At 48.9% G+C, this 24,610-nt stretch overlaps 1 protein-coding gene across 1 annotated transcript in view; it reads right to left on the bottom strand.

Annotated features, from left to right (window-relative positions):
- Positions 1–1,053: 1,053 nt before the first annotated feature.
- Positions 1,054–24,610, bottom strand: part of LOC132447784 (proton myo-inositol cotransporter-like) — a 37,104-nt gene continuing 13,547 nt past the window's right edge. Inside the window, exons 4-11 of the mRNA XM_060038746.1 lie at positions 21,907–22,015; positions 9,622–9,785; positions 8,447–8,567; positions 6,817–6,957; positions 5,302–5,420; positions 4,621–4,773; positions 1,753–2,175; positions 1,054–1,646 (exon numbers count right to left, since the gene is read on the bottom strand). Of these exons, the coding sequence (XP_059894729.1) occupies positions 1,949–2,175; positions 4,621–4,773; positions 5,302–5,420; positions 6,817–6,957; positions 8,447–8,567; positions 9,622–9,785; positions 21,907–22,015 (1,034 nt within the window). The 3' untranslated portion in view covers positions 1,054–1,646; positions 1,753–1,948. The remainder of the gene's footprint in view (positions 1,647–1,752; positions 2,176–4,620; positions 4,774–5,301; positions 5,421–6,816; positions 6,958–8,446; positions 8,568–9,621; positions 9,786–21,906; positions 22,016–24,610) is intronic.

Raw genomic sequence — 24,610 nt, 5'->3', positions numbered from 1 at the left:
ACTAATCTCTCGTTAATTCATCTCCCGCCACATACTGACAGATACCCCTGGTCTCCTTCATTTGGTGTCTGTTGCTACAGCCCAAAGTGTTTTCAGAGAGAGGGAGGACAGAGAAGGGTTTAATGCCAATTTTGGTAAACAAACACCAACAGGCCATAATATGCACATGCTTTAATCACGCTAATACACATGTGATGTCTGTACCCTAGGTCGTTTTCCCATTCGCACTACGACGGTGCCGAGTGGAGCCGTGACGCGCTGGCTTGCCTTTCCTCTACCGGTTTAAACGGGCGGTAATGAACCGTACCGGGCTGTGCCGTACCGTACCGTACCGTACCCGAGATGGGCCGTCTCCGAGGGCGGGCCACAGCGAGCCCTTGTTGCAGCTCAGCGCGAGAAATTGTATTTCAAATCGATAGGAATAAATAAAGACCTTTAAAAATACAATAAACTGGGTGACCTCGTGTCTGAAACGCACCGCCACACACGCAGAGTACGGCTAGACAACACCTTGATTCTTTATTCTTTGTTCGGTCGTAATTATATAAGCCTGATTAAAAAGTAATGAAGGTTTGATAGATAGTGAACCACAGTGATGTGAGTTGGACGATATTCTGATGCAAAAACAGAATAGCTTGGTTGAAATAGGACTATTATTCTTGGACGTTGCACAGCATTTCACACTATGCGATTGCTGATATTGTTATTCAATGCATTTTTTTTCTCATATCAAGTGTCGCATGTGGGGAAATAAGTGTGAAACAATGTGTAAACAAGACTAATCTGAAACAAATCGGCTCTCGATATGCCACTGAGAGTAAGAAGGAATGTGTGCTAAACGAAGCGATACACGGTTGGCTTTAGTATAAGACTACTAGGCTAGAATAAGTGTGAGTGTTGTTGTGTCGTCGACTCAAAGTCAGCGCATCTTCAGTTAAACACACACCTTCAAGCGGGGAGCCCGGTGGCAATGGAGATGCAAATCCCAGCCGAACTGGTCTGAGCCGAACCAGTATAGCACAATGGAAAACGCCACCAGTGTGCCTAGCTGGAATCAGAGAGTCCAGCTATTCTATTTAACGCAAAGTATTCTATTTAATCGGCATATTTAGAGTTGACCTGATCCAATGGATGGATGATCTGTGCAGCATCAACATCTGGCTGCTCCACACACGGTCGTGAGCTCTGTGTCAACGCCTCACACGAACCACGTCAACAAACATTAATCTTTGATAGTGGTGACTCACCGCAACAAAGATATAGCTCCTTTGAGGAGGATGTTTGTCTGTGGAATCACAACCGGGGGTGACATCACGGCCCCTTGACTAAAACTGTGCCGTAGGGTAATACTCTGCAACCCAACAAAACAGGATCTGTCCTGTGTGAGTCGGTATGCGTCTCTCTGTCTGTCCTCTCTCTCTCTCTCGGCCGGTCTCACCCTCCATCCGTCTCGCCTCTCTCTCCCCCCTCTCTTCCCCTCCCTTGTTTACACTCTCTTGCTCTTTCTCGCTCTCCCTCTTTCCCTCCCTCTCTCCCTCTCCACCCCCCTCTCCCTCCCTCTCTGTTTACACTCTCGCTCTTTTTCTCTCTCTTTCTTTATCACCCTCTCCCTCTCTCTTTCTCTTTTCCTCTCTCTCCCTCTCCACCTCTCTACCCTCTCCCTCTCTCTCTCTCTTTCTCTTTTCCTCTCTCTCCCTCTCCACCTCTCTACCCTCTCCCTCTCTCTTTCTCTTTTCCTCTCTCCCTCTCCACCTCTCTCCCCTCTCCCTCCCTCAGTGTTTACACACTCTCTCTCTCCCTCCCTCTCTCTCTCTCCCTCTCTTCCCCTTCCCTCCCTCCCTGTTTTCTCTCTCTTGCTGCTAAATAAAAAGAACACAGATGAACACGTGGTGGACGGAAGCAGACACCAAACTCCTCCTCGCCGTAGAAAACAAACCAGCGCCGCCGCCTAGTCCACGTCCGACGTCTCGTTGTCCGACAGGTGGTAGTTTGACCCCTTGACCCGGATGTACTCCACCTGCCGGCCCTCGTCCGACTCGGTGGCCCCGCAGGAGCAGAGGCGGCCCTCGAACAGGCCCTCCACCTCCTCCAGCCGCCGGCCCTTCGTCTCCGGGAGGACGGCGTACACGAAGACCACGCCCAGAGAGGCCGCGCCGGCGTACAGGAAAAAGGCCCCTGGGGAGAGGGAGGGGGAGAGAGAGCGAAAGAGGGAGAGTGGGGGGAGAGAGAGAATGGTACAGAGAGAGTGATAGAAGGGAAGGAAGGGGAGAGAGGGGAGACAGAGAGAGAGAACGAGGGAGAGAGTGATAGAGAGAGAGAGAGTGATAGAGAGGGAGGGAGGGGAGAGAGAAAAGGGGCGGGATATTGTCACCTTAATATCAATAGAAAAAGTTTGTTAACGATGGAATAAGAACTAATAATCCATTCAAACGGCCGCTTGTCCTGCATTAACCAAACAATGATGTTGAAGAGCCAGCCTAACGACTGTGTTGGTGTTGGGCCTGATTCATTATTCATTGTATTTCATGTGCGCTGTCATACACAAGCAGAGGCAGGAGGAGATGGAAGCGCCTGCAGCTCCTGGTGATTCATTAGGAGGCTCTACTAAGGCCCCGTCCACACGAAGCCGATTTCATGGCGAAACCGCAAAGGTCTTGTACGGTTCGGCCTTCCGTCCACACGAAGCCGGCGAATCCGCTGACCGAAACCGCAAACTTCTGAAACCACCCTCGGAGGTGGTTTCAAATCTACCCGGTTTCGTTTTGGATTCGTGTGGACGCCTGAAACCGACTGAAAGCGTAAACCATGACGTCATCGCCCCACCCCTCGACCCTTTAGCCAATGACTGTTAAGCCCGCGGAGTCTCACCCTTTATGCGCATGCTCGCCTCTTCTTCTTATTTATTTTCCTTCTGGATTGCTGTAGCAGAAGCAGCGCCCCTTATGGGCCTGGAATGTGTACTACAGCGTTTCTACAGATCTACCCGGTTTCGCTTGACTCCGTCTTTACGGAGATACTCCGAAACCGGATAGATCGAAACCGTAACTGTTTCGGCTTTGTGTGGACGGGGCCTTTACTGTAACCCACTGACAGGAGGCTGAGACTCTACTGTAGACTCTACTGTAACCCACTGACAGGAGGCTGAGACTCTACTGTAGACTCTACTGTAACCCACTGACAGGAGGCTGAGACTCTACTGTAGACTCTACTGTAACCCACTGACAGGAGGCTGAGACTCTACTGTAACCCACTGACAGGAGGCTGAGACTCTACTGTAGACTCTACTGTAACACTCTGACAGGAGGCTGAGACGCTACTGTAGACTCTACTGTAACCCACTGACAGGAGGCTGAGACTCTACTGTAACTCTCTGACAGGAGGCTGAGACTCTACTGTAGACTCTACTGTAACCCACTGACAGGAGGCTGAGACTCTACTGTAGACTCTACTGTAACCCACTGACAGGAGGCTGAGACTCTACTGTAGACTCTACTGTAACCCACTGACAGGAGGCTGAGACTCTACTGTAACCCACTGACAGGAGGCTGAGACTCTACTGTAGACTCTACTGTAACTCTCTGACAGGAGGCTGAGACTCTACTGTAGACTCTACTGTAACCCACTGACAGGAGGCTGAGACTCTACTGTAGACTCTACTGTAACCCACTGACAGGAGGCTGAGACTCTACTGTAGACTCTACTGTAACTCTGACAGGAGGCTGAGACTCTACTGTAGACTCTACTGTAACTCTCTGACAGGAGGCTGAGACTCTACTGTAGACTCTACTGTAACTCTGACAGGAGGCTGGGACTCACACCCACACACACACACAGGCACAACCAATCCAACGCACACACACACACTCATGCACGCACGCACAGACATACACACACGGGCACAACAATGCACACACACACACACACACACACACACAAACACACGGGCACAACCAATCCAACACACACACACAAACGAGGAGGACCGGACTTAATACAGACACGCAGGAGATGAATTCTCTCTCTCTCTCTCTCTCTCTCTCTCTCTCTCTCTCTCTCTCTCTCTCTCTCTATTACTCTCCCTCCCGCCATAAATGTAACGTGTCAGGGGCTTAATTAGCATATTACCACCTAACACCCCGCGACCTCCCCTCCTACTGCCGTCTCCTCTGGGCACACGGCGTTAAACACCCTTCAGCCACTGCTGAGCAGCAGGGAATGCTTTCAGCTCAGCTGGGGAACATAGCGTGGAAATCATTTCACAAAACGGCTTTGTTTGGATTAAATGCAATGGATATGGATACACAGGAACAACTCTCTCTATTTCCCCTTCTCTCCCTCTCCCTCTCCCTCTCTGTACAAAACTGTAAAAACAACCTCAAAGACCTTCATAAGCATTTCTCAAAGTTGTTATTGATAACTAAATAAAGTTTTGAGACGAGAATGCATCTCGAATCCCCCCCATGTTGCCTTGATAATCCAATATGTAACCTATTCTACTGCATCATGGGAAATGTAGTTCTGGTTCCACCCTGAGGGTTAACTGGCAGACCCCTGGAGTCCGGACTGTCAGCAACATGTCCCCGATCCCAGTGCATGCTGGGAGATGGAGTCCTGCCGTACCGTAGTAGGTGAGGAGCTGGGAGGTGTGCAGGAAGGTGAGGGACACCAGGAAGTTGAAGGACCAGTTGACCCCAGCCGAGCAGGCGTTGCCCGCGCCCCGCGCCCACAGGGGGTAGATCTCTGAGTTTATGGTCCAGGGCATCGGACCCATGCCTGGGGGAGGGAGGGAGGGAGGGGGGGGGGGAGGGGAGGGAGGGAGGGAGGGGAGGGAGAGGGGAGGGAGGGAGAGAGAGAGAAGCGGTGAAAGGATCACAAAAACGACACTGTGCATGTGCACGATGTCCTAGTGTGTGTGTCTACAGGTGTGTGTGTGTGGGCTTGTCCAGGTGTGTGGGAGTGTGTGTCTGCAGGTGTGTCTTTAGGTGTGTGCGTGTCTGCAGATATGTTAGTGTGTGTGTGTGTGTCTCTTGTGTGTGTGTGTGTGTGTGTGTGTGTGTGTGTCTCTTCAGGTGTGTGTGTGTGTGTGTCTTAAGGTGTGTGTGTGTGTGTGTGTGTGTGTGTGTCTATTCAGGTGTGTGTGTGTGTTTGTGTGTGTCTCTTCAGGTGTGTGTGTGTGTGTCTCTTCAGGTGTGTGTGTGTGTGTGTGTGTCTTCAGGTGGGTGTATATGTCTGCGGGTGTTTCTTCAGGTGTGTCTGCAGCTGTGTGTGTATGTGTGTCTCCAGGTGTGTGTGTAGACCCACCAGGGGCGAAGGCGGCCAGGTAGAGCAGCAGCCCCAGCAGCACCAGCCAGGAGTAGGGCGTGGGGCAGTAGTTGAAGGCCCAGTAGGTCTGATCTCTGCCCTGGCTGGCGTTAGAGCACCTGGGGGCAGAACACACCCACAGCTACAGCCGATTCAGGTCAAATATGATTCGTCTTAAAGATGTAGACTGTAGGGTAATATAAATTGGCATAAAGTGGGTCTAGACTAAATCAAGTCGCATCAAGTAAGATTGTGCCCCTCTTAGTTATTAGGCTGTAATTCAATGACACTGTCCACTAAACTGCCTGTGAACCGTGTGAAGTGGAGAGTGGGAGGGGTTAAGTGTGAGTGGGAGGGGTTTTGGGAGAGTGGGGGGGGGGGGGTTTGTGTGAGCGGGAGTGGGTTTGGGAGAGTGGGAGGGGTTTAGTGTGAGATGGAGGTAGTTTGGGAGCGTGGGAGGGGTTTAGTGGGAGTTGGAGGGGTTTATGCTGCTATCCATTTGGATTTACGAAGTGGTAAAGTCGCAAATCTCCCAGCTTTCTTGCGGCATTTCACTGAGGCACGCCCCGTTTTGGTCGTAGTATCTCGTCGCTTTCAAAGTAGAGCGAGCAGAGCTGTACAACTCGCAAAGAAGATGGCTGCGCCCATAGTTAATGGGGGATGAGATGTATTTTCTTTCTGTTTGTACCACGTTGGTGGTTTTAAGGTCGTTTTTAAAAACCTCTTACACACTTGATTTCATTGCTGCTTTAATCCGGTCAACAATGTATGCATTGCACGGTCTTGCTATGCGTGCAATTCAATGTAAAGTTTTGTTTTGAAGCTGGTTTGCTAAAGAGGCTATGTTGCTAATGATGACTAGCCTGCTACTACTCCCCCTCGTGGCTCGACAGAAACACAAATGGCAAACTGGAAGGCTGGAGCAAGGGAAATACGTCACGTTCTCGCTGAAGCTCGTCGTTCGTACCAGCGTACCATCCAAATGGAGAGCAGCATACGTCTAAGTGGGAGGGGGTATGGGAGAGTGGGAGGGGTTTAGGGAGTGTAGTAAGATTATTGATGATTATTGATCCTCACACTCGCGGAAAGTATAAATTTGCCTTTACTCAACGTAATGTAACTCACCTGGCCTGACCCCTCCCCCAAATGTAACTCACCTGCCCTGACTCCACCCCCACCATGTGACTCACCTGACCTGACCCCCCCCAATGTAACTCACCTGTCCTGACTCCACCCCCACCATATGACTCACCTGCCCTGACCCCTCCCCCCAATATAACTCACCTGCCCTGACTCCGCCCTCACCATGTGACTCACCTGCCCTGACTCCGCCCCAACCATGTGACTCACCTGCACCGACTCCGCCCTCACCATGTGACTCACCTGCCCTGACTCCGCCCCCACCATGTGACTCACCTGCCCTGACTCCGCCCCCACCATGTGACTCACCTGCCCTGACTCCGCCCCCATCATGTGACTCACCTGCCCTGACTCCGCCCCCGCCATGTGACTCACCTGCCCCAAGCAGCTCGCTCGGTGGACGCCATGTTGACCGGAACGCAGGAGGAGGCGAAGGGCGCCTCCTCCTGAGATACCGAGCTGTTGTCACGGTAACAGAAGCCACAGCCGGGGTCCAGCATGCACTGCTCACACACCCTGTAGAAAGACAGACAGACAGACAGGCAGGTAGACAGACAGACGGAGAGACAGGCAGACAGACGGAGAGGCAGTGATTGAGTTTTAATCGTGCTCTTTTGAAAACAGGAAGAGATGTGAGTCACTAATTGTGTGTGTGTGTGTGTGTGTGTGTGTGTGTGTGTGTGTGTGTGTGTGTGCGTGCCTGCCTGCCTGCGTGCGTGCGTACCTGCGTGCGTGTGTGTGCGCGAGCGAACGAGAGAGAAAGAGAGACAGAGAGAGAACGAGAGAGCATGTTGTTCTGTTGTCCTCCATGACAGAACAGCGCTGCTGGTATTAGATGGTTTGTCTGTGCGCTCGATCAATACACTCAACCAACAGTCAACCAGCAAATCACTCATTCAGTCATTTAATCAATCAGTCAGTCAGCAGAGCACAAAACAACCCTGTTCTGTTCTGTTGTGCTCTTTACTGTCGTCAACCATGAGGGAATTTAAGGAATAAATCACCCTAAAGATATTCTAAGATCTGTCACTTGGTAACAGCTAACATAAAGTAATTATTATTAAAGTGTGTAAGCCTTCAATGCCCGCCATGGGTAGCCTAATGTCTTTAAATAACATCATTGTACATTTCATTTAAATGTATCACGCAGAAGTTTATGAATTCAATCTAATGCCAATCCTATATTCCTATGTTAACGGTGCGTTGCATTGTAATACAAATATCAACCTATATTCACACACATATGTATATATATATATATATATATATATATAAAAACGTAAGGCATGACCTCTATTGGCAGTCGATGTGATGTCAAGGAAGACAGCGAGCCACATGCTAGCGGGCTTTAGCATGCTAGCGGCTGTTAGCATGCTAGCGGGTGTTAGCATGCTATCTCAAAGAACACTCACGCCCACAGGCGTACACCCCTCCAGCGTAGCTCATAGCGGCGATGAAGCTCGGAGTCGGATAACATTAACTCCTCTCCTGCGCCTCCGTCTACGTTGGGCTGTATCTCCTCAAATCGGCTCAAAGTAACAACATCGTTCGTCACTTGCCACATCTGCTGCAACTATATCTAAGAACAGCTTCAGAGACTGTTAGATACCCGTCATCCCCGATAGCGCTAGCGGCTAGCAGCTGTCAACTGTCATTTTCAAACTGCGCAACACACCTCAACATGCAGCCAGGCGTCATCCAGAGAAACGCCTTAACGACCAGACCCTCCTGCTCTCAGTCCGAGGAGCAATTTGAATTAAGAGACTTTATTTAAATGCATATTAGATTTGGATACTGATAAAGAGATGGTGCACTCTATATCCGTTGTTCTGTTGTGACAGGAAGAGCAGTAAACAGACAGGAAGTACAGACAACAGACAGGAAGTACAGACAACAGACAGGAAGAGCAGACATCAGGCAGGAAGAGCAGATAACAGACGGGAAATACGGACAACAGACGGGAAGTGCAGACAGGGCACTTCCTGCAGCGGCAAACTCTACTCACTGGTATTTGACGCAGGTGGAGTTGGCCAGGGCGGGGTCGGAGGGGTGAAAGGTCACGGGGGGTGTGTGCTGGGCAGAGAGGAGGAAGCCCACCGCCAGCAGAACCAAGCTCACGCACGTTCCTGTCCATCGACACAGAACCCCATTTAATATCTAACCCCAGACCGAACCCCAGTCATTTACTATCGGACCCCACACAGAACCTCAGCTGTTTACTATCTAACCCCCGACAGAACCTCATCCATTTACTGTCTAACCCTATACAGAACCTGCCTCAGATCACTCCTTTGTTCTACAGATCACTCCTTTGTTCTACAGATCACTCCTCGGTGCTGTGCTACAGATCACTCCTCTGTGTTACAGATCACTCCTCTGTGCTGTGCTACAGATCACTCCTCTGTGCTGTGCTACAGATCACTCCTCTGTGTTACAGATCACTCCTCTGTGTTACAGATCACTCCTCTGTGTTACAGATCACTCCTCTGTGCTGTGCTACAGATCACTCCTCTGTGCTGTGCTACAGATCACTCCTCTGTGCTGTGCTACAGATCACTCCTCTGTGTTACAGATCACTCCTCTGTGCTGTGCTACAGATCACTCCTCTGTGCATCAGACGGTCAGAGTCGTCCCCGGTAACGACGAGCACTGAGCTGTCACTCAGCACTGAGCTGTCACTAGCATTCAACCATCAAGACCTGCAGCTCAGCTATCGCTGGGACAAAGCCTTCGGAGGCTATGTCTCCAGCAGGTTTAACGCCAGACGTTCACCCAGGAGATGTAGATCACTCCGAGGACTGACGTCATGACTCTAGGACTGACTCCATGACTCTAGGAGTGACTTCATGACTCTAGGACTGACTTCATGACTCTAGGAGTGACTCCATGACTCAAGGAGTGACTCCATGACTCAAGGAGTGACTCCATGACTCTAGGAGTGACTCCATGACTCAAGGAGTGACTCCATGACTCAACAAAAATGTTGGGTTCATTTGTCAGCATAAATTAATAAATCAATAAAAAAATACATACAAAAGTATATTGAATTTATAGATAATGAATTTATGTATACATATCTAAAGAAAACCTAAACCATGTTGGCTATGCCGAACACCGCTCTTATAGTGGTCTCTGTGGGTGGATTTCTCAGCTATCTCTGATCCATAGCGGGCGTCTCACCCATCAGGCTGCCCAGGGTCAGCTTCCTGCGGCCCACGCGCTCCACCAGCCACACCCCCAGAAGCGTGAACAGGAAGTTGGTGAGCGCCGTCAGCCAGGACAGCCAGATGGCCATCCGGTCGTCACGGACACCGGACATCTGGAGGATGGTGGCGCTGTAGTACCTGGAGGGCAGGACGGACAGACAGACAGACAGACAGACAGGTAGAAAGACAGACAGATTAGGACTGGTTAGATCCATTCATTCTGTGGCAGGTAGACTGCATACATTGGGGATCAAACCCAAAACCTTCCAGTTGGGAATCAAACATTCTTACTCCTCCCCTCCACGTACACACACACCCAAGTTAGTGGGGGGAAAGGTGAACCGAGATCAGGGTTGGAACCAACAACCATCTAGTTGATAGGCGACTGGTCATACCTTCAGCTAACGTCACTAGCTAAGACATTGTGGAGGCTTGGAATACATATTGTTACAACTGGCCATCGGACTCAAGAGCTTTGATGGTAGGAGCTCAGCTATTAGTTACCGCTAAAGCTAGCGAGCTAGTTCTGTGTTTTTGGGGGCGTGGCTTTGGAGGGCTGGGATTTTTTCGTTGGATACTTAAAGAATCTGGCTTACTCTGGCTTGTTTCTCCTAACTGCATACCCTAGCTTTAATCAACCATTTAGAAATGTTGAGTTGAATTGTACACCTCCTCCCTAATGGGGCACGCGTTATTCAAAATGGAGGAGAGAGGCGGGCGAGAACAACACTTTAAACCGGTCTCCTGCACCTTTAATCACAGCAGCACGGCCACTACAACCGCCGCCCCTTTAAATGCCGACCTCTCATTGGCTAATTAGCCAATCAAGCAGAAATAGCCCGCCCCCACAGGGCCTCTCCGGGGTGCTGTTATTACACCGCTCTCCCAGAATCCTCAGCTCCCCAGTTCCCTGGATTAATGTTCATCAACATCACCTCCAGACCCCCGGTACACATGCCCACACACACGCATGCACACACACACACACACACATGTGCACACAAACATGTGTGCCAACACACACATGCAAACCCACGCGTGTCCACACGCACGCATGGTCACACACACGCATGCCCACACGCACGCATGGTCACACACGTGCACATCAGTGGTGGTGTGGGGACTACAGACGGCAGGCATGCTGATGAGCCCCCCCCCCCGCAACACACACACATGCCCTCCCTCACAGACCACCCCCCCCCTCCCCTCCCACCTGTAGAGTGACCAGCCATGCAAAATTTTACCAAAGAGGCAAATTCGGCCAACACATATGCAGCGCTGTGAGCCCCCCCCCCCCCCTCTATACTGGAGGTGAAGGGCGGTTCCAGAGACCTGGAGAGACTTGTTATGTTCACATTCAGGCAGCATTTCAGCGTAGATCCACATATAGAACAAATCCCAGAGGCACCCATTGTTTATACCCGACCAACACACACACACACACACACACACACACACACACACACACACACACACACACACACACACACACACACACACACACACACACACACACACACACACACACACACACACACGGTTATACGTACACACACACACACAATAACAAACACATGGGTACGTACACACACATAATGACACTCACATGCACGTGCGCACACACTCAATTACACACACATGGCTGCGCACACACACAATAACACACACATGGCTACGCGCGCACACACCAAACCCACACAAATGCCAAGACACATTCGCTCTCTCGCTCAGTGTAAATATTAGATTAAAGGGACGGACGCAAAATAATGCTTTCAAAGTTGTGTTTCTAGAGTCTCTAGAGACCTGAGCAGGCGAGCACAGCATTGCTATGTTCCAGTCTCTGAGGTTCATCTATCCACTGCTACGTTCTTCTAGTCCCCGTGGCGTCCTCTACCCAAACAATAGGATTCTGATTCGTGCTACAGACATGAACCAGTATTCAGGCTCCGCTGCTATGGGCTTTAAACACGCCCGGTGTATTCACGGACGAGGACTCTTATGTAACTCATCACTGCTCTCAGGAGTAATATCCAGCACTAAAACCAACTGAGAACTGATACGCAACCATCTGTTGAATACATACCACCCCAATCCAGTCCCAGATCACCTCAATCCATAAGATACGTTCAAGTTAAACATATAATCCTTGTTCATTTTGTATTTTTAATAGCTATAAAAAAAAAATATATATATATATGCACACATTAACCATTTACAGATCCTGATCTATTCTAAAATACCCTTACAAAAGATATATAGAACTAAATGAATGTTGCTTAACCAAATATATTCAAAGCATATTCAAGAAATATATCTGTCAACATTTACTATACCAGACTAGTGAGATTTAAATTGTTTTTTCAAAATGTGTTCTGATCGCCCATATTTGCTCCAGTGCTTGTTCGGTGAGGGATGACTGCAGGCATGCTTTAGAGCTCAGCACCATCTATATAGAAGCTATAGATAGTCCTCCCCTGGTTCCCCCCCGGTCCTCAAACTACCGCACATCACACCCACAGGCAAACACCCATCAACACCTGCCTGAATCCACACCTAAAAATACACCACTGAAGACCACTGAGATGGATAGATCTATAGAGCTGCAGAAAGAGGTAGACATACAGATCTATAGAGCTGTGGAATGAGGTCGCTATATAGATACATAGACGGTTAGATACATAGATCTGCATGAATCCACACCTAAAAATACACCTCTGATGATCACTGAGATGGATAGATCTATAGAGCTGCAGAAAGAGGTAGACATACAGATATAGAGCTGTAGAAAGAGGTAGACAGTGAGATACATAGAGCTATAGATAAATAGAGCTGCCTGAATCCACACCTTAAAATACACAGACATACCTCCCAAAGCCATGCCCCCAAAACACTAGCTTGCTAGCTGTAGCGGTAGCATCAAACCCAAGCTCCTAGCATCAAACCTCTTGAGTCCTTTGACCAGTTGTAACAATATGGTGTTTTTTAACTACGCTAATACACACACACACACACACACACACACACAGAGACACACACACACATACACACACACACACGTGCGCATGCGCGCGAGCGTGCGCAGCAATAACACTGAGTATAAGACAGCAAACAAAGGAGACTCAGGGACACTAATTAAAGATTGAATAAACACACAAGTACATATAGTATACACAAGTATATATAAATAACGCTATTCAGTTATGTTACATCCTCTATCCCTACATCCGTCTCTCCCTCTCCATCTCACCTTTGATGAAGTGGAAATATATATCAACTCTATCTAAATCTCTATATATATATCTCTATATCCAACTGCTCTCACCCTAAAAAGTATAACAAAGTTGCCGTGGGTCGTAGCCATGGGGATAACTCCTCCCCCCCATCCTTCTGAGAACTCTCAACCTGCAACTTTATTGCAGACTGTTCCTTCCAGAGAGCACGAAGCTCTCAGCCTCCCAGAGCCAAGATGGCTGCCCTCATGGAGGTCAAGTTGAGCTAAAAGCCCCCTTCTCTACCGCCCTCGGAACGGGGGGGGGGGGGGGGGAACTGAGGTGGCTGTTTCTCTGTGGCCCCTCCCGCCGTTCCGCCATCAAGGGCCCCTCACTCCTTTCATTATCGGGAGGTTATCCAGGTGACCCCCTTCAGCCAGTGGGCCTCGTCGGGCAGAAACCAACAGCACAGCCATCCGACGCTAGGACATAGCGAGAGTGGACGAATTCATTTCCACCTGAAGTAAAGGTCATGGACAACATGTTTTTCGGAGTGGATCCCACCGGCGTTATCGGGCGGAAGGTCTGTCTGACATCTGCCGAGGACCTGGGTCAACATTGGATACCGATACAGGGAAGTAGAGCAAAGAAATAGAGGCGTCAAGAGAGGCGGATTAAGCGGAGTATCTAAACAAAAACTGGAAATCGAATGCAAAGCGATGCAAACAGGACCAACGTGTTGAGACTGAAACAGGTGAAGCTCTCCAGATCTATTTGACCCTCTACTGAGAGGTCAGGGCCATCAGACCAGAATGACACCAACCACACTGGACGGCTCGTCACAGGCCCGCACAGCCTGAGACATCAGACTCTTGTATCACTTTATCAGAGCATTGGATTTACTCAACTGTGCCAGAAGAGAATTTCCTCAAATAAAAGCTTGTCAAATAAATTGCCTGCCCTAGCTCTAAGCCATCAAGAATTCACGGAGCTGTGGGGAGGTGTGATTAGGCTGCCATTTTACCGTCTCCCTTTTTAGCAGAAACTTTTAACTGAAGTGAATTTGAGACACTTGTCACCAGTAAGGAGCAGGTAGAGGTGAGGCCGTCTTACAGGAACCCTGCAGCTAGACCCCAGGCATTAGTGACCAAACCCAGGACCACAGCCACCGGAATATCCCTCCCCCCAATGCAGATTGAATTATATTTGAGCAGAAGACAGGACCGCACCGACTGACACTTGAATTCGTTGCAGTTTTCTTCCCTCGAAATGAGAGTGAAGCTCTCTAATATATAACAGCTTTCAGTACCAGCAGCAAAGTGCTCACAGCCGAGCTTCAAGATAATGACAGGGAGGAGAAACACACACACACACACACACACACACACACACACACACACACACACACACACACACACACACACACACACACACACACACACACACACACACACACACTTGAAGACAGCTCTTAGAAAATCAATCATTCCCAACTCATGAAACAAAGCAGATTTATGCCGAGTCACACCATCAAAATTCCTCACTCACATGGAGGCAAGTATTAACAAACACGAACATACACACACGCACACGGGCACAAACACACACACACACACACACACACACACACACACACACACACAATCACACACTCAAACACCTGAAGGAACATTATGTAACATTATGTAAATAAAAGGTGGTCATCGCTCATTCAAGAAAAATATGTCCTCGCCTTAAACGACTCACACAGACACACACAGACACAACGCTCAAATACAGGCGCACACTGTTTCCTTCCATTGTGGGATAATCACGGTGGTGCTGTCCTGCCTGGACAGGGATCTGTACAGGTACTTGTAGCGACCTGTACAGGTGAACAAACGACAGGTAACCCACCCGTACAGTTAAACCACCTGTAGTGCTATGCATGCAGAATATTCCACAGGTTCTATCCACAGGTTGGCGTTTGTTTGCATTGAAATGTAAACAGGGGTTCAAAGAATGCACAACCTTGCAGCGAGAAATATGGGCATGCCTGCTTGGCTTATCTCTCTTCGCCACACACGTCATCCCCTCCCCCTCATGTGTGTGTGTGTGTGTGTGTGTGTGTGTGTGTGTGTGTGTGTGTGTGTGTGTGTGTGTGTGTATTATGTGTGTGTGTGTGTGTGTGTGTGTGCTTGTGCATGTGTGTGCGTGTGGTGTGGCGTGGAAGCATAAATGTGACACAGCTGCATTCATTATAAAAATGGGCCAGATCCCAGGAGGGACTCAAGTACCGCCACACACACACACACACACACACACACACACACACACACACACACACACACACACACACACACACACACACACACACACACACACACACACACACACACACACACACACACACACACACACACACACACCTGCAGCTCACGCTGATCCATCATCATTAGTTCTAGTCATGGCTGAATCACCATTCCCCACTTTACACCATCAAAATCACCTCTCACTGAGGTTTTTAACCTGCTGCTAACACACAAACACACACACACACACACACACACACACACACACACACACACACACACACACACACACACACACACACACACACACACACACACACACACACACACACACACAGTGTGAATCCTGGTACATTGGAACTTAGACAGCTTGGACTCATCCACTGAGGTGATCCACTATGACAGTAACCATGAAAGAGTAACCATGGTAAACGGTAATTGGACTGCATTAATGTCGCGCTTTTCTGACCAGTGGCCACTCAAAACGCTTTTACAATATTGCCTAACATTCACCCATTCATTCACACTCTGACGGCAGTGTCAACCATGCAGGGTTGCGCGACAGCCAGCTCGTCGGGAGCAGTCAGGGTGAGGCGTCTTCTGGGGAGTCACATGAGCGGCCTTTGGTTCCGCGTCTCCGGTTCCATTCAGGGTTTGAAGGGTTTTGTTCCGTTTTGTTTGTTTTCGGACCGTTTTACATGGTCGTTAAACGTCCTAATGATCCGTTTATCAGGATGAGCCAGGCTGGCCCACCTAGTGAGGACCAGGGGAGCACGGCGGAGGGCCTGGGGGTGGGCAGTGAGACGGGTTCTGTTGAAGTTGCCATGTTTTGATTCTGTCACATGCTCGGCTATCGCACGCTAGGATTTCACACGCTAGGCTAGCTCATGCCAGGGGGGTCATCCCTATGTTCCCCCCCCGGGTGCAAAGGGTTAGGGTCAGGTTTAGGGTTAGGGTGAGGGTGAGGGTGAACCCTAAACCTAACCCTAACCATAACCAATCGGAGGAGAGCCATTTCTAACCAATCACAGGCGAATCAGAGGCGAAAAAGGCGGTACTTGCCCCTACCATCCTACGAAAAAAAGATTTGCTCACAGGTTCCTATGTTCCCCGGTCACATACAAAGCGGGGAACATAGGACCCGGGAAACATAGGTACGCTCCCATGCCAGGCCAGCATATGCTAGGCTAGCCTGGGTTAGCCTGTGTGCCTGTTTTTATGCATGCATAAATATGTGTAGACGTAAAGTGCATGCGTGCGTGAAATAACTTTTCTTAATTATTATCTGAATATATATGAGGTTGTTTCATAACTGTGAATAAACGAGAGCTACAATTCAAGTCCTCCCTCCCTCCTTCCCTCTCTCTCGCTCCTGCTGATATTCCTGTGACTCCTGCCCACCTGCGCTCTCTGTCTGAGACTCGATTCGATCCACTCCACAAATAAACACCCTCCGACTCTTCAACTCTGTCCCTCTTTCTGTCCCCCCCCTCCGCTCTCGCCGTCCATACGTTTCACCTCTGCTCCGTCCATCCTTCATGTCCTGTCAACACCGTCCACCTAGCTAACAGCCCCATAAACGCGCATGTAGGCACGTGTACCAACACACACACACACACACACACACACACACACACACACACACACACACACACACACACACACACACACACACACACACACACACACACACACACACACACACACACACACACAGCTGACCTTTGCATGCTATCTTATGCGGCTAATCGAATCAAGATGATCCATGCAGCTAATGGGGAGGAATAGCACCCTGACCAGCATGGCAGCAAACATAGCTACGTCCGATAGCAACATGCTCTTCAAACATGGGATGGGAGAGAGAGAGAGAGAGAGAGAGAGAGAGAGAGAGAGAGAGAGAGAGAGAGAGAGAGAGAGAGAGAGAGAGAAAAACGAGATAGAGCGAGGAAGAGAGGGACTGATGATAGAGACAGAAATAGATAGAGGGAAAGAGAAAGAGAAAGAGCTATTTTTATCATTTATTTTTCGTCTGTTTCTTTGCACATGCTTTGGCAATCTAAACGCTGGATTCCCGTGCCAATTCAGCTTTCTGAATGGAAATCTGATTTAAATTAATGGACAAGATTCAACGGGCTGAGGAGAGAAAGAGAAAGATATCTGAACAAAAGTCGTCCATTTATTCCAAGAGGGGAAAAATACCAAAGCAAATACGAGATTGGTTTCATCTCATTACCCAGAGACAGACACAGAGCCGACCAATCGGCTTTGAGCACGACCAGGCACACACACACACACACACACACACCCCACTGTCTACTCAAACACACAGACAGTCGCCAACAGCTCTATTCATTTTCCATTGACTGGTAGACAAACCAGAAACCAAGGAAATAAAACACAGACCGACGAGCAAACTTGCCTCCTCCGGGACATCCAGACCAGAGCAAATCTTGGCTGCGAACGCGCGCCAGTTATTGACTAACGCGCCTGCCAGTCTCCGACGTCTGTTGTCCTGTTTACCGAGCGCTCAGAGGAAGCTCTTGCTAGGTTTCAAAGGAAAAACATGCCTGATGTCTGGCAGCTCAGACCCCAGAGGAACAACGTAGCTACATCTGAAGCTTAGCTTTAGCCCTGATCCACACCACAACACCTTCCGCAACTTCTGTAGCTTAGCTTTAGCTCTGCTCCAGATTCAGGGCACCTAGCAGACGCTTTTATCCAAAGTGCCTTACAAAAAGTACATTTGTCAGAAGAAAGTATCGCTGTCGGTACAGTAAGGATGTTCATAGAACCAAGTGCCAGGCCCTTTCAATTGCTAGTTTAAAACATTCCACGTACACAACAGAGATATCTAGGATAAGATGCTAACCAAGTAAGTACTACAACTAAGCATGACACACAATAAGTGCGTACATTGAGTGCCAAGACGTACAACATACTGTACACCAAGTAGGAGGTGTGGGAAGGGGTGGCTATCACCCTACAGATGATGATGTCCTCACCCTACATGCTCCTGAATGACTGTGTGCATCTGTGTTGCTTTGCGTGAAAGCGTCTGCCAAATAATCACCATAAATGAGTTCATTCCTCCAAGTATGGCTTGAGTTGTTCAACAGACACGTTTATTCCTACCTTGAGTATGGATACTTGTTATTTTGTTATTATTTTCTTCTATTTTATTGAGTTCTCGTAGTGAGTTCACAAGGATCTTAGAAGAAACTCGCAGACTGAAGGCGTTGCCGTGGAGACTGGTTACACAGTGACAAAGCGAAGGTCAATCAGAACGATCAAAACATTCACTCAATCAAATAAAACGTCTATTCTAGAAAACGTTTTGCTGTAATGAAAGCAACATGGCACCGTCTCTGTTATAAACTGTTACCTGACAGATATACATAGATATATTCACACACACACACACACACACACACACACACACACACACACACACACACACACACACACACACACACACACATAGATATAGATATAGATATAGTCGACTAAGTGACTTAACGTTACGTTACTACCTCGCTGCCTGGCAGCATTAATTCTAGTCAGTTAAACTAGTTACCAATTTTTAATGTACACTTTCACATTTTTCGAAGACTTTTAATTTCCTTTTCAGGTCTCATCTTTCAACAGAACACGTCCACACTTTGATTTGGCTGAACAGAAGTGAGTAATGAGGTTAGTAAGTAGTACCACTTTGTTGGATAATTCAACTGTTAAATTAAATCAGTAATTGTCATCGTTTTGTTATTGTAGTTATCCTGATGACGGTTTTTTTCAGAGTTGTTTTCATGTTTTTTTTTCACGGTCAAAATGCAAGCCAAGTTTTGACTGTTTTTTTGACCTAGTCCTAGTCATTTAAGACACTTATGTTTAAACGTCCGGGGATTCAGTCGCTTGGCACATCCCGACACTCAACTTTTACACCATACATGCATTTTATATATTCCTGTCCAGGTTGTGTGAGGATTTACAGACAGGAAGCAGCAGTAACATAAACCTTAACCGCACGCACAATCACCTTCTCACCAATCACCACCAAAACGCCATTTCCTTATTTAAATGGTTAATAAAATGAAACATTTAAAAATAACCTTCTGTTCACACTTATGCTAGCGTCCGCAAACACTAGCAGGTCGGAGCGGGCGAGACAGAGAGACAGAGACAGAGACAGAGACAGAGAGAGAGAGAGAGAGAGAGAGAGAGAGAGAGAGAGCGAGAGAGTGTGAAAGTGAGAGCGAGAGAGTGAGAGTGAGAGTGAGAGTGAGAGTGAGAGAGAGAGAGAGAGAGAGAGTCTGTTGTCGGCTCTGTCCGTCAAAATCACAGCAGATGACAAGCCCGGTTGCCCTGGCAACGGCTGGTCGGATCGCAGGCAGAGAGAGATTTTGGAACTCGCCACATGTTAGTCTTTGTTCACGGCTGACTCTTCTGACAGGTAATATTTACCTGTCGCCAAGGCAACGCACACACAAACCAACGAGTACACAAGAGATGGGGGAGATGGGAGTAAGGAGAGGAGGACAGGAGGGGGGACGAGATAAGAAGATAAGGACGGAGAGAAGATGATGTGAGGGGAGGAGACAAGGAGAGAGGATGAGAGAGAGCAGAAAACACTGGAGATTCACATACCATTATAGACTTCATGTTCCCCCCCTCCACCCCTCTCTCTCCTGGTACTCCCCTCTCCCTCCCTCTCTCTCTCTGTGTCTCTTTCCATCACATGCTGACCATGTCTAACCTCTCAGTCCCCCTTCCCCCCCCCCCCCCCCCCTCTTCGAACGGCTGAGCCAACCAATTAGAGCGCCCCAAAGCTCTCAGGTGATGGAGGCTCTCATGAGGCTGTGGTGCCTTTTACTGGTCAGACTGGTGCCTTTTACTGGTTAGCACTGGTGCCTTTTACTGGTCAGCACTGGTGCCTTTTACTGGTCAGGACTGGTGCTTTTACTGGTCAAGGCGAGTGGTGAATGACTGGCATGGTGACTGTCTAGGTGACCGGCCGACTGACTGACTAGGTGAATGACTAATTGCCCGTTTGGCCGACTGGCTGACCACGTAAAGGTGGACGTGGCTGAGGTTCATGCCAAGGTTTCCCCGTTCATGTTTGTGTTTTCGTCCTCAGACGCTGGACTCTCCTTCCTTCCTCCCCCGGTTCTCCATCGCTCCGTTCCTCTGAGCCATCTGAACAGCCTCACTGAGATCATACGTGCAGACAGACGGACGGACAGCTCCCGGTGAGAGGGGTGGAAGGACGGGGAGGGAGACCAGAGAGCAGGAGGAGTCGCCGGAGGGAACAGGCAGGAGGAGGTGTCGGAGGGGGAGGAGGTGTTGGAGGAGGAGGAGGAGGAGGAGGTGCGTAAGGAAGGAGACGTAGGAGATGAACGCAAAGTTCACGCGGCATGACACGAGCGTTGCTCGGCAACCCCTCGGTAGGTTGGATCACAACCCTTCATCTCTGTTCACCACATCGAGAACGCTGTCATACGGCCACCGTGAAGACTTCGGGCTCCGCGGGGAAACATGATTCACTCGTGTCTGAGTTCCTGTTTATTTGTGTGTTGAATAATTAACTTCAATTGCATGCAAGTTAATTAAGTGAATTAACCGAACACTGAATTAGCCATCCCGTTGACATATAGTTAAACCTCAGCATCAATGCATTCAAATGCAACTTACTAGCATAGCATTTGCTAGCCTAGCATGTCATAGCCTCGTATGACATAGCCTGGTATGTGATAGCCTAGCATGTGATAGCCTAGCGGGTTAGCCTAGCGTGTGCTAGCCTAGCGTGTGATAGCTTAGCATGTGGGGGAGCTTTGTCTGAATGTAGCCTCGACGCAGACCGACGCAACATAATGCAACCAAGTATTAGTTGGAGAAGATAAACAAGGAAAACTTGGATTTGAGGTCAGAAATACAACGGGTGACGGCTTTATGGAATCATACCTCACGCTCGGTAACGGCTAGTCAATGGAGCTGATGAAGGAGAGACAGAAGGCTAATTGATAGCTTCCGAAATAACAACATGATCCCGGCAGACCTTAAATTGAGCGTTTTTTGCCATACGAATCGATCAATCAAAATGATCAACAATATTGATTTCATACGGCATACGCAATAAGACGATTAAGGCAATAAGCCGGCATTTCCTGCTAGAAGATAACCCCCACACACACACAAACACACACCTTATACCAGAAACACACACACACAGACTCAAGGATGCACACACACAGATTCAATGACACACACACACACACAGACTCAATGACACAAACAAACACACACACACACACACACACACACACACACACACACACACACACACACACACACACACACACACACACACACACACACACACACACACACACACACAGCAGGCAACAACTTCTGAATGTCAAAACTCTGAAGTGTCATCATATACATCAACACACAGACACAAACATTACACCATAATAACACACACACACACACACACAATCATCACACCCTATACATACAGCCCCCCCCCCCCCCCCGCTGCCTCCACTCCCACACACTCCAACACACACCCATGCACACAGTCAATCAATGGCTCTCACCTCTGACGGTCGCTAAGCAACAGCACACATCCAAAGATTGTTTACAAAGCCCCGAGCAGGGGGAGGGGTGTGGTCTATGAGGGGGGACTCCATGACCCCCCCCCCCATGACCCCCCCCCCCATGACCCCCCCGTGCCGGTGCGCGTGGTGAAGTGGTTTAGCTCACATGACGGCGTTGACTCCAGACAGCTGCTGGAACATCTGCAGACCGCAGCCGACCAGCAGAGCGCGACGCGTCGGGCCGTAGGTCAGCATCCTCCACAGCACGGGGCCCTCTGGAGCACAAACACACACACATTTATGTATACAAACACACACACACCCACAGATATAAACACACACATGCACACAGATTAATATATACAAACACACACACACACACACATGCACACACACATTAATATATACAAACACGAACACACCCACAGATATAAAACACACACACACACACACACATTAATCTATACAAAAACACACACACACACACACACACACACACACACACACACACACAAACGCACACATTAATATATACAAACACACGTACACACAAACACACAGATATAAACACACACACAAACACAGACATAAACACACACACACTGTGGCAACCCGGCATGGTGAGCGAACGACCTCCTCCCAAACAGGACACAACTTTGCTGGGCAAAAGCCAAAAAGGCATGTTTAATCCAAAATCAAACAAAGTCAATTACTGAAAATAATACAACAACAAAAAAACCTGGGAGGAATCGACGGCCCTTTCCCCCGTGGGTGGAATCCCGTCACCCACGAGGACCGGTCTCTCCGTACAGGAGCTCCAGGGCTGGGAGAGCCCTGGATGAGTGGAGAAGCGGGCTATCTAAAAACTGCAAATCGCATTACTCCAGTGTATGAAGTGACACACACATGATGATTCTGAAGTGCATAGTGAACCAATGTGGGTCACCAGACAACTTTAACACTTGTAACACTCATTTATCGCCGTATCGCCCGGGTACTCGCAGCGTGGAAACCTATTATTACGTTATTATTCCAAATAATTTTGTGAAACTAGTAAAAATGCCCAACCCTACTTAGCATAAAATCGCAGCGTTTTCATTGGCCGTCGGAAGCCGCTGAGTTGGGAGGAAGTGATGCGTATGACTGACAACATTTGCACGGTGTTAACCTGGTGAAATACAATTGGTTGTTCCCCGAGGAACACAACAGTGGCCTGATATTGGATTAGCCAATAGGAAACCAGCCTGGCCTGAGCCACTGAGAGAATGGTGAAGACCTAATGAAAGCTAACAGAGATAAAGTGAAGGGCGCACACATGCGCACACATACTTGTAAGCATGCATGCACGTACACACACACACAAACACAAACACCAGGAATAGCTTTAATTCCACTATTAAGCTAATCAGTTGAGAGCTCCTCTGAGCTAGCAAGTCATCAACATCCAACCAGTCTGATGAACTCCCACGGGAGGGGGAGAGAGGAGGAGGGGGAGAAGGAGATAGGGAAGATGGGGGGAAGGGGAGGAGAGAGATTGATAGAGATGAAGAGGTTGGCTATTTAGAGGGCAAGAGAGAGAGAGAGAGAGAGAGAGAGAGAGAGAGAGAGAGAGAGAGAGAGAGAGAGAGAGAGAGAGAGAGAGAGAGAGGAGAGAGAGAGAGAGAGAGAGAGAGAGAGAGAGAGATTGGCTTGGCTATCGAACAACAGCCAATCACAAACAAAGAGGCCTAATCAGGCGGGACAAGGGGCCTGATGGACAGCTCCCCCTAACGAGAGAAATGATTCCATCCAGCGAACAACATGTCCATCAACCTCCCCTCTGTCTGTCATCCTTCATCCTGTGGTACTGTTTCACTCTTCATCATTCAGCAGATGCTTTCTCCAATGTGTCGTTGCGGAGCAGGGAGTGGTGGGGGGGGGAAGACATCGGGGATCGAACCCAGAACCTTTCTGCCGAGAGGAAGACACACCCTTCTTCAGAGAGGAATACACAACAACTAGACAACATGCCCCTCACTCAGTGGTCATATTCTGTACACTACAAAGGATCTGAAAGTCAAAAAATATTATCGAAAACTTCATTATTTTCTCCCATCCTGTCTTCCTCTCATCCCCTCCTCCCCTCATCCACTCATCCTCTCATTACCTCACCCCCCCCTCCCCTCCCCTCGCCCCCTCTCCCCTCCTCATCCGCTCATCCTCTCACCCCCTCCTCCCTATCTCCTCCCCCCCTCATCCTGTCATCAGGGACCGATGCTCCTCTGCCTCTGGGTAATGACCTCGGCCATCACGTCAAGCCGTCAGTGCCACGCTGTGATTGGCCGCTGACCGCGGCCCGGTCCGCTGTATGCCGATGAGGGGACGTGGCTTTTATGGTTGCTAGGATACGCACCGGCGACAGGTGGACACAAACACAACAGCCAGAGCATTCTCCGCAGCACCTGAAGGCACACACACACACGCACACACGCAGCCACACGCACACACGCATCCACACACACACTTGACTTTGAAAATCTATGGATGGATGGATGGGTGAATGGATGAATGGACAAATGGATCAATAAGTGAATGGATGGAATGATGGATAATGTGAATGGATGAATGGATGGATTGATGGATTGATAGGTGGATGGATCGATGTGTGGATGGATGATGGATGATGAATGGGTGAATGAAAGCTGGGATCCGGGGTCAGCCCATTGGGCAGGTGAATAACGGTCGGGGTACATATCAAAACCATTGTTTGACCATGGTCCGCCACGGTCCAACACCTTTACTGAAACCAGCAAAAGAAAGCATAATGTGTAAAGGGACGACAAAAATCAAATACAAAAAACGCACCAATAAATGGGCTGCTACCATAGCAA

Source organism: Gadus macrocephalus, chromosome 19 (assembly GCF_031168955.1).
Source record: "Gadus macrocephalus chromosome 19, ASM3116895v1".
NCBI classification, from domain to species: Eukaryota; Metazoa; Chordata; class Actinopteri; order Gadiformes; family Gadidae; genus Gadus; species Gadus macrocephalus.
Note: the sequence above shows the minus strand (reverse complement) of the source record. Positions and strands in the feature narration are given on the sequence as shown.